Source organism: Adiantum capillus-veneris, chromosome 13 (assembly GCF_014529385.1).
Source record: "Adiantum capillus-veneris isolate H3 chromosome 13, ASM1452938v2, whole genome shotgun sequence".
Taxonomy (NCBI): domain Eukaryota; kingdom Viridiplantae; phylum Streptophyta; class Polypodiopsida; order Polypodiales; family Pteridaceae; genus Adiantum; species Adiantum capillus-veneris.
Window position 1 is genome coordinate 113,093,425 of NC_140943.1, and position 11,425 is coordinate 113,104,849.

The following is an 11,425-nucleotide window of genomic DNA, read 5'->3' on the forward strand; positions in this document are numbered from 1 at the left end:
CGGGTGTCTCGATGCGCTAATAATTATATACCTAGGCAACCATACCCAATTAGGAATATTCATTGGTTGGCACATCGCAATGCAACACGAATGCTCACATATACATGTTACAAGACGTAGAAACATATAAGACGCATTGTTGGCACACGTGACTGAATTCCCATGAGGGACATCCTTGAGAGAGGTAAACAAGTCTCGATGAGAGGTAATGTGCTTTGTAGCACCACTATCAAAGTATCACACATGAGCATCTGCAACAACTGACAAACATGCGTCATGGACAGAAGGATCATAAGTGCACTCTGCACTAAAAGCCCATTCTGCATGAACATCAGCATCACTGTCTCCTTTCACAAAAGACTCAACAATAGCCGCATTAACAATAGCCGCATTTGTAGTAGAACTAGCCTCTTTCTTCTTAGCCTCTTTGGCCTTCAACTTAGGACATTGCCTGATCAAGTGATCATTAGCTTTACAATAATGGCAGCGCATCTTGTTTTTGCCCTTTTCACCAGAATTCTTAGACGAATTGCTGCTAGCAGAAGCATTAGGAACATGAACAGGTGATTTACCACTCATAGAAGAACCATGAGAAGTGGCTACATTGCTGTTACCACCTTTTCTTTTAGCAACAATAAAGGCTTGTTCAACTGCACGCTCGTCGCTGTCTAGTCGTGTTTTTTCTCGAAAATGACTCTGGCAATAGCAATGTGCATAATGCATCAAACTTGACAACTTCTGGATTTCCTTGGGTCATAAGTCTCCAAGTACTAGCACAAGTCTGGTAAGAATCTGGCAAAGCATTAAGAACAGTCCGCACAAGGAAATTGTCAGAAATGACTTCGTTTGCAGAAATAAGTTGCTCATTGATATCCTTGACACCAGCAAGGGAAGTGTCCATATCATCTTCCTCATACATAATCTTCAACTACAACTCTTTACGTAGCAATGCAGTTTTTGCCTCATTGCGACTTGCATAAAGACCAGCCAGAATATTCCAAGCCTATTTTGCAAATATTCCAAGCTTGTTTTGCAGATTTCATTGAACGAATGTGAGGAGTAATATTGCGCTTCACAGACAACGCAATCAATGCATGAGCCTGTGCATCTTTTACATCCCAACGAGCTTGCTCAGCTGTAGGCAAAATAGTTCTGGTAGCAGCAATCCTGCCACCAAACATGCAACATCCTCAACATCGCCTACATCCTCAGATGCAGGACGTACATCAATGCCCTGCACAATATTCCAGACACTCTTTGACACAAGGACATGTTGCCATCATATAAGCTCACATAGGGTAATTGTCCCCATCCAATATATCCTCAGCAGCAAACATCTTGAACACATCTGTGTTGTTGTGAGCCATGGTAAATGCTGCACGTGATGTGAAAACTGCCCGAAAAGAGGAGAAACGAAGCGGTAACAACTTGTGCTATATAGCACAAACCACAGAAGATTGTAAGGGACCTGTTATACAAAAACCGGCACTGACATAAACTATGCACAAAATGACGAAATAGCTTGCGTAGTACTGCATGTAGTGGAAACGGAGTCCGGAATGAACCCGAATCAAAAATCTGAGTAGACCAAGCTCTACGAGCTACTCAGAATATTTGTCGACCTACGAACGCTCGTCAAAGCTCACAAAAATTGGAGAAAATGAGCAGGCGTGTGTTGGAGCTGCTGACGACTAAGTCCGAATGGACGCAACCTGCTTTGATACCAATTGTTGGAATTAGGGTTGCACGGAAACACACACAGCTTGGAGAAGACTAAGGAAACTCAAGGCACACAACAATGAGTGTATTACTTAGTGTGCAATGGAAAGATAGATAGCCCTAGAGTGATGGGCGTATATACAATGCACGGGGAAAAAAACCTCCTAGTGAGGGGAAAAATGCCCCGGCAGTCGTGTGTTCACACACATCACTACCACATGTATATGGTAACAGCGGTCTCATCGGACCTCTTATTTAAAGCATTCGATCAAGTGGAAACATAGACCTGAGTGAGCAACAACTTGGGAGTCGGTGATGTAATTGAAGAGTTGATTCCCGAGGAAATTGTTGAGGACAGCAATTCAATATAATGGGGGAAGTGTTACGCCTCTAGACAACAGTATAGGCTTGAGCAGTGTGAACCAAGCCCTTCGGATAGGGTGGTTATGAAGTCCTATAAATAGGACCACGGGCTCGTTTGTGAGCTATCTGGTGTGATAACTACACTTCGACTACAAATCCTTGGTAGTGCTTGCTCGGGCCTCCAAACGAGGATGTAGGCTGGTGGTATGGGACGCCTAGTCCTTGAGCGGTAGGCTGGAGTAGCTAGGGGCTCCAAGACTAATGGGTGGCCAGTTAGGCTCTATGGTTGGGAGGTCAGTCGGATGTCTATCCGACTCACCTTGAGCAGTAGGCCGGAGTAGCTAGGGGCTCCAAGACTAATGGGTGGCCAGTTAGGCTCTATGGCTGGGAGGTGAGCCGGATGTCTATCCCTTGCGTTGTTTTATGTGCATGTTTGGCTTGTGTCTGTGCAGGATGGATCCTTGGGGAGCACTAACATTTGGCCACTGGTTAGTGATGAGGGAATTTCCACAGATCGTGGATCTTGAGAGAGTCATCTAAGGGTCTTCATCTCTCAACTTCCTCCTTTATAGTTATTTACATTGTCTTTTACCCCATATTGATCCCTAGGTTTTTCCTCTTAGCTTTGTAATCCCTGAAGATCATGAGGGGTTTTGTCACCCATGGTTGTATCTTGATATTTGGTTGTAGCTGTGTTTTGTACTGTGATTTAATTTATGTAATATGAAGGGTACAAGGTCACAAATCTTTGGAGTTTTGTTGCTGGAGTAATCCTGATGTAGCAATTATGGCTCCGTTTGTGCAAAAAGATGTTTATCTAAGGACTATGGGAAATTTGTATCAGCTTTGCCGTTGACGTAAATTTTCTTTCTTGTCTATGAGCATTCACCTTCATGTCATCAGTTTCTCTACAATGTATTGAGAGTAATTTCATATGAGAAAAATGCTTTCCTTTTTAGCTATATGATATTTTGTTTGCAGCTTTGAGTTTCGACTTCGAGTCATGCTGGGTCCAGAAGGAGAGTTGGGATTGACAGCTCGGGTTCGCAACATGGATTCTAAGCCATTTTCCTTCACAGTTGCATTCCAAACATACTTTGCTGTCACAGATATCAGGTGTTTTTCTTGTCAAACGTGTCCTTGGATAGTTGTGGAAATGACTTTCTATATTTAGAGTCCTTATCATGGACTGAATTTTGTACTTGGAATGGTCTAACCCAGTGAAGTGCGAATAGAAGGTCTGGAAACTTTGGATTATCTTGATAATCTGCAGAATCGTGAACGCTTCACTGAGCAAGGGGATGCATTAACATTTGAGGGTGAGGTAAAACGTTGGTTTTGTATTGTGTGGATTATAGCTACAATGTTTACTCAATGATTGGTCCTAATATAAACAAAACCATGTGACAGGTGGATAGAGTTTACCTAAATACTCCAACAAAAATAGCAATCATTGATCATGAGAAGAAGACAACGTTTGTGATAAAAAAGGATGGGCTTCCAGATGCAGGTATCACTGTCTATCCAGTCAATTGCATCAACGTTTTATTCATCTCATAATTGTTACTGATCCTTAATCGTTGTGTATGAAAAATCATTTCCCTGAACTATGCTTATTCAAAGAGGAGATTTTAGAAATTTGAGCTATTTTTTCACGTTTTTACAACATCTTTTCTCAGAGTTCAAGGGGAATTTCTCCTTTTCCTCTTTGCACTAATCAGAATGTTAGTATTTTTTAAGGCATATTTATGCTTTTTTTTATGCTTGCTGACTTCGGGAAAGAGGCCATTTTGGTCAATAAGGACCCTTTTGTTGGAGGGGGGGGGGGGGGGGGGATGTGGTGTTTCGAGCTAGTTGGTGACAACTCTCACACACATTTGCAAGCCATTTGAGAACAACTTGACTACATGTTAAAAACGGCAGAAACTTTTGATCTTGTTGAAGATGATTATGGTCCTTCTATTGGCATGTGTTTGGTTTGCTGCAAAGATGACGATTCTGTTGATCAAGATTTGGCTTGTGTGACCTGCACAGTGGTTTGGAATCCATGGGAAAGGAAGGCGAAGGCTCTGACTGACTTTGGTGATGATGAGTACAAACATACGATTTGCCTACAGCCAGCAGCCATTGAAAAGCCTATCATATTAAAGCCTGGGGAAGAATGGAAAGGTCGTCAGAAAATAATAACGGTTTACTCCAGTTATCACAGTGGGCGGCTGGACCCTATGAGAGTCCTTGCAAGCTTTGATAGCATCTGACAGTGTCATCCTCACAGCTGCGTAGCATAAGTAATCAGAGTGCTCGATTTTTTATGGTTGCATTGTTTGTCATACTGCCAAATCCATGTGCTTTTGGCCAATAGAAAGTATTTGCTTCACTTTGAAAGCATCATTATAGACATTTTTTTGGGCAATATACGAGAGCGAACAGCGGATTCTCTCATCTACCTCCCATCTGTTGGCTTTAGAGTTGCCATTGGTACTTCAGCTCCCTTATTGTCAATGCTGTAATGGAAGTCTCCAACCCGATCCCCCCATCCACTGATGTTGCCAATATCGTTCACAATTTGAAACTGTAATAGAAATGTGGTAATGTTCATCATAAAAACCGAGGCTCCTATGTATGGATTGAAAGTTGGGCTTTTTTGGGCCTCCATAAGGGCTTAGCAAACCATTGATCTCTTGAGAGCAATTGTGGACTGTTGGGTAAAGCTTGTGATTAGTGCCTCATGGCAAGTTAATGATGGCAAAATTTTCCTGTTTTCTATAAGAGGGCTAAGCTTTACCGTTGGTATATTTGAAAGAGAGCTGACGTTTGATTTCCTATTTCTATGGAGGAGGGTATTGAGTAGCGGGTCACATGCACGCTCTCTCATTCTTTTACGTAGCCCATTGTGATTTTTCACCTTGTTGTTGATACTGAGTAAGCCTGAGTCAATGAGTAAGCCTATCACTTTGCTTCGTGAATGTGTGGTAATGAGTAAGCCTATCACTTTGCTTCGTGAATGTGTGGTAAGTTTTAAAGCCAATTGGATTTGGTTAGGTTTTGCGCGAAATGTGAATGCAACAATCAGATTCACCCACAATTTCGCAGGACGTTTCTGGTCCTTGAAATCACCATTTTTGAAGCAGCCAAGAACTTCAATTTGCGAAATATGAATGCAACAATCAGATTCACCCACAATTTAGCAGGACGTTTCTGGTCCTTGAAATCACCATTTTTGAAGAAGCCAAGAGCTTCAATTTTTTTGAAGAAGCTTTATACTCTGCAAATTGGTGCTTTCTGTGTGTGTGTGTGAGAGAGAGAGAGAGAGAGAGAGAGAGAGAGAGAGAGAGAGAGAGAGAGAGAGAGAGAGAGAGAGAGAGAGAGATGAATGAAATGAAATGTTATATTAACGTCTTCAAAAGGCCATAATGACCTATGAGACCCGAAAGTTACAAAGTGGTGGATCTGATACAAAGTCAGAGTAACAAAATAACCTAACAACAGTACAAAAACAAAGATATATACTATGGGGTCCTAAGTTGGTTGATGTGAGCCAAGCAACAAACTAAGCAAAAAATGGGCGGCTTGTTGGGATAGCTGAATCACAAGAGATCTATCATCGGTCGTTGGCGAATCTCATCAATTTCCTCCATGGTTAGCAGTCTGACCGGGCGTCGTGCATGCCTGGCCAGCGTGCTCCGAATTTTTTGTCGTAGCCTCCGTCGATGCTGTGTAGTTCTTCGCAGTCGCGGGCGCCTGGATTTCCCCAATTCAATTGCTCGGTCAATCAGTGTGCCTCTGGTGTGAGACGAGGGGGAGCTCTGCTGTGGGAGTGGCTCTTGCGGCTGTCCCGTGTCTACTCTGAAAAAGTCTGTGATCCGTCTTTGAGACTGGCTAGCCTCTCCATTCATCAGGCTATCTTTGTGTCTCCGCAGCTCGAGCAAAAACAAACCCAGACATCTCTGATCTTCATATCCCATGACTCTTGAGAGTGGTCCAAAACCCTCTCTGAACAAGCAGTGGAATCGGCCTCGTATCTCGTAGTAGACGGGGCAGCGGCATGTATAGTGTAGCTCTGTCTCAGGTTCCATGTTACACAAGGGGCATGTCTTGTCTTCTGCTGGTACTCCGCTGTATCTCCCAGTTTCAATCCGCAACTGGTGAGAGGATGTGCGTAATTGGCCAATAGCACATCGTATCCCATGAGACAAGTGGGTATCCATGTATTTGGGTCTCGTCACAAAACCATCTTGCGTGAGCTGGAGAAGGTGGTCTCTGTAGAAAGCCATCTTTGTGCCCAATTCCTGTGCTGGTTGTATCCATGTCCTCCTGGTGTCTAGTTGGGTCAGGTCTTGGCGGATGAGCTTGGTGATCTCTAGAGATGGTGCATCCAATGAGTAATGGAATGGTGGCAGCTTGTCGATGCTGAACCCATGTGCCTGAAACCATGATGTCATCTCCCCATACCAGCATGTTGTATCTCCTTGTATGGCTAACTGTTGAGAGGATTCAAGTGCTATGCGAGCATATCTGTTTCTAGGAAGTTCCAATGTGCGGTTTATGAAGGAGACTGATCTGGTGAGCGCCTCCACCACTAGTGGGGGGGCCGCTAGCTCTGCTCGGATAATGGCTCGCAGTACTGATGCCTTGGCTCTAATGAGCCGCGAGATCATAGAAACGAGAGGTTTCTCCATGTTCCCCCAACCGTCTGTGCGACCCGGCCTCCCGTGGTGATCCAGTGAAGGTCCCCATATCTCAGTTCCATAAAGCAATGCTGAAGCCACCAAGGTGTCAAAGAGCCAGAGCTTCGTCCGGGGCTCCTGAAACTGAACTTGCGAACACATCCTTTCCAATCTACCCAATGCTGCGTGGGCTCTAGTAAGTCTGGTCTCAGCTGCTCTTCTGAGTGAGAATGCAGGTCCGCTAAAAACCACTCCAAGGTAAGTGTAAGCGTCTGTGTACTCCACAGTCTCCTGGCCGTATGTGAATGTAGGTGCTGACCTCCTGATCCACTGTGGGGTGGTATTAAACACCATAACCTTGGTTTTACCTAGGTTGACAGACAAACCACTTTCGTGGGCAAACGTATGCAAAGCATCCAATTGACGTTGCATTCTCTCTGGGGATTCGGAGATCAACACTATGTCATCAGCATATAACAAAAGTGGAATCCATGTCCCTGCCAACTGAGCACCTTTATCTCCATCGGTGTCAATGTAGTCAGACATCTCATCCACATACATACCGAAAAGAGTAGGAGAGAGCGGGCAGCCCTGCTTCACCCCAATAGTGGAGTGGACCGGTGTAGAAAGTCCCTCCGGGGTGCGTACATGCCCTACTACTGATCTGTACAATGCCATGGTCCCCCAAATGAGTTCTGTGGGTACCCCCATTTCTTGTAGTCTGCGCATCAATCTAGATCTGGGTACTGAGTAGAAAGCTTTGCGGAAGTCCACAAAGCTACAATAGATCCGTCTCCCATGAGATCTGCCTTCCTCGATGATGGCCCTGAGTGTCAGGATATGGTCAAGAGTAGAGAAGCCTCTCCTGAATCCTGCCTGCCCAGTTGCACGTATTCCCTCCCTCTCTGCCCATCTACTCAGCTGTTGCTCAAGAATGGATGCATACAACCGTGCCAGTGTGTGCCCAATCATAATAGTGCGATAATTCCCAAGCTCCATGGGGTCTCCTGATTTGAAGATAGGTACGATCGTAGATAGGCTCCAAGTGTCCGGTATGCCCTCACACATGGCACGGTTAAACATAACTGCTAGAAGCTCTGCTAGTAGGTCTTTGGCATGCATGAAATGCTCAGCAACTAGGCCGTCATGAACATATGCTCTCCCAGTCTTCATCCTGTCAATAGCTTTCTTCACCATCTCAGTGGTGAAAAAGACACATGCGTGTGGGCATGGATCGGGGGGGGTCGGGGAGGGGCGGCTGTCCAGGTACTGTGTACAAAGATGATGCGTACTGACCCCAGGTCTCTGCGGAGGAAATAGCAGGGGGGGGGAGGGGGACTGCTCATGAAAAAGCCGCCACGCCTCACGCGAGTCTTGACTCGAGAATAGCTGATATAGATCCTGCTCGAGTCGAGCCAAAAAAGCCCTCTTCTTCCGCCGCACCAGGCGTCGGAAGTCAATCTGTGACTGTCTGTGAGTGACGTCCCCCAACAGCAGCACCTTCTGAAGTCTGGCTCTAGTCTGGCGGCACTCCTCATTGTACCAGCTGTTCTGAGGCATGCTCCCTGATCGGCGGCTCTGCTCAGGCTTGGTGTGTGGGTATGCTTCTGCTGCTGCCTCATGTAATGTTTGTGTCAGTATAGTAGTTAGCTCCTCCAGAGGTCGCCCCGGGTCCTCAGTGCATAGGCGTCTGTAGATTCCGTCCATGTATACAGAATCCGTCTCCCGTATGAATGTGTAGCGAGTGGGGGCCGCTACTCGTGGCCTGTGTGCTACACTGAACTGGAAGGAGATGGTCATCGCCTATCAGTTGATGTAATGCCTTCGGGCCTGTAATTCTGATTACGTCAAGGTCGTGGGGAGGGGGACGAGCTCTTTGAGCCTCTATTTGCTTGCCTTTCCCTTGTGCACCGGAATCCATGCTGACAGTCAACAGATTAAGGCCATGTCAGTAGCAGGAAAATTTTACCTGCCTAGCGAGCCAACAGAAGCCATGTCAGCACCTGGAATCTCAACCAACAGTTGCCACCTCAGCGCCCAGAATCTATGCTGCAATGGCGTACAAACAGCCTGTCCGTGATGACTGTCAGCTGCACAGGAGTGTAACCTGCCCCCCCCCCCCCCCCCCCACGGCCAATGACCGCCAGGAATGGTCATGCAGTGACCATTCCCCCAAAAATGTGCTCCCACCATGGCTCCCGGCCTCCGTTGGTCGCCATGTGGTTGCCCGTTATTTCAGGGAATGGTATTCCCTACACCGTAATGACTCCCATCATTCTTCAGACTATGTGGTCTCCCATCTTGGAAAAAAATGTAACACTTTTGGAAACCATGGCCATCGATTAAGGTTTGGCTTTAGCTACCGACATGGTACCAGAATTTCTCATGATGCACATACTTCCATAGCCAAAGACTATATACAGGACAGCTTTTGGAAACCATGGCCATCAATTAAGGCTTGGCTTTAGCTACTGACAGTACCACAATTTCTCATTATGTACATACTAAAAGTATAGTTACATTGTATCTCTTCTATATTAGCTTCTCTGACTATTGTGATGGTTACATAACATCATATTAGCAAAGACTTGGTTAGTTTGGTAGCGTTGTGACTTTTCCAGCAAGGTTTGTTTTGGAACCAACCTATTATACTCAGGTTAGGATTCACCAATGTCTACGATATATAAGGTTACCCTCCTTTCTCTGGCCAATTTTTTTTGGCAGATTCTGCATAGGAGTACAACTTTTTATTTGCTACCTTCTATTATAATATAGCTTATTGGATGAATATATAATATGTGACCTTAGCCTAGAAATATGGCTTGCTCTTGTAATTCCTTATCCTGAGGTAGACATTGCTAGCGTTGTTGATACTCATGAACTTTGTACCTTATGATATCGATCTCTACAATTATAGACAGCAATACATCTAGAAAAATGGGTATGGATTTATATACGAGCGTAATATTTTTCATAGCATTCTGAATGTTCAAATAGGAATAGATTATGCACATACAACCAAGCAAGAGGTGACCATGATATAATTGGATCTTGAAAAAGCATTCGATCATGTCAACTCGTCTTTTTTGACAAACCTGATGCAATGTATGGGTTTTGGGAAAAGAATGTCACAATTGATTCACACAATCAGTGAGCTAGCATCTTAAAGACTATCTTTCAGCTAGAATCCTAGTACTATGGGATAGTATGTCTTCGAAACAAGTGGGTTTAGGTAACTTTTGTAAGAAATACTCACACAGTGTGGAAGCCAAAATAATCTTGTGGGAATATATTACATTGAGAATATGGAGAATAAATTTCTTTAATTAATGTAGTGATTACACTAGATAGCAAAAGCTTCCTAACCATATGCTTCTATGAGAAGCTTCAATAGCTGAACGGAAATAGTAGAGAGCATTGGTTGTATGCATGTGAGCATTGTAGAGACTCACACACAATGTAAAACGAGATTTTCCAAAGCTCAAAAGGCACCACTCTTAAGAAGAGCCTCGTGTACATGCTATTTTTAACAAGTTGTTAAAAAGAACTATTCGAGTGACTTTCAAAATTTGCATGGAATATATTGTATTGGCCCTATGCGAAAGGGGCTGATTCCCTCCTCTGTACCTCCCTCTAAGAAGGTTGGTGTGAAGATGGACACCGAAACATGGTTTCCTTTTATAGCCCATTTACAATGAATAAGTTGCACATGCATGTAGCCAAGTTTGCACATTACTTTCTCTAGAATCTCCTCTAGTTATTTGACCATATTTGGCCACCATCCAATGTCAATATTGGGATCTATTAGGCAACCATGTTGGTAATAAATTCCTTCTCCTCATATGGGGGGCTCACAAAATAGAGCGAGCTAGTACTTGCGTAGTTACTTGAGGATAAAATATTGTTAACCAACAACTTTACCATGGCTATACCTCTTATGACAAAAGTGATGTTGAACTGACTAGTTTTGGGTGTCTATGCTTATTGAAAGAATTGCAATTGGTTAATGTTGACATATGATCCTTTTTTTTTTTTCAAGAATGCATCTTTGTCCCCACAAAGCCAATGGTTTAGGTCTTATTACTTATGGATATTGACAAATCTTGTATAGTATACACTTCCTGATCATAGGAAATTGTGTCTATACATTATGAGTAACCAAGAATATATACATTGGTCATTTTTTTAATCCAATCTTGTAAAAAATATAAGCCTAAGGATATGTCTTAAACCCTCTATTGATTTGGGAACTATTTGTCTTAGTTTGGAATTCAATCAATGAAAATAGGAGTCAAATTTTATTTGGCTTTGGTAAAATAAATAGGGACATAGACTGTTAATATCCCTTATGTTGGATAATAAAGATGTCGTGTTGTAGTTTAATTGAATCCATGATATAATAACTGTTCTTTTTTCCGATATAACATTCTCATTGGGTTAATAATTGATATTAACATGGTTCAGGATTTTTGGGCTTCTGGATACATACCCTTAACAATTTTATATGGTTGCTATATTTTATGCAGTATAGGAATGTTACCTATATGAAGATTTTGATATTTGTATAATGTTTATTTTGATTTGATTCAATTAATGGTGGATTGAGGAAAGAAATTCCAATCTTTGAGCGAGTACTTTCGAGCAAACAAGAAACCGAGCGAGAACATACAATGAAG

The 11,425-nt window shown here is 43.4% G+C and overlaps 1 protein-coding gene across 2 annotated transcripts in view; it reads left to right on the forward strand.

The window, feature by feature from the left end:
* LOC147444673 (putative glucose-6-phosphate 1-epimerase) overlaps positions 1 to 4,773 on the forward strand; it is a 53,130-nt gene extending 48,357 nt beyond the window's left edge. For both annotated transcript variants that reach the window (XM_086527206.1, XM_086527207.1), the window contains 4 exons: positions 3,064 to 3,198; positions 3,304 to 3,406; positions 3,493 to 3,592; positions 4,117 to 4,773. In XM_086527206.1, coding sequence (XP_086383332.1) covers positions 3,064 to 3,198; positions 3,304 to 3,406; positions 3,493 to 3,592; positions 4,117 to 4,340 — 562 coding nt within the window. In that variant the 3' untranslated portion in view covers positions 4,341 to 4,773. The remainder of the gene's footprint in view (positions 1 to 3,063; positions 3,199 to 3,303; positions 3,407 to 3,492; positions 3,593 to 4,116) is intronic.
* Positions 4,774 to 11,425: the final 6,652 nt, after the last annotated feature.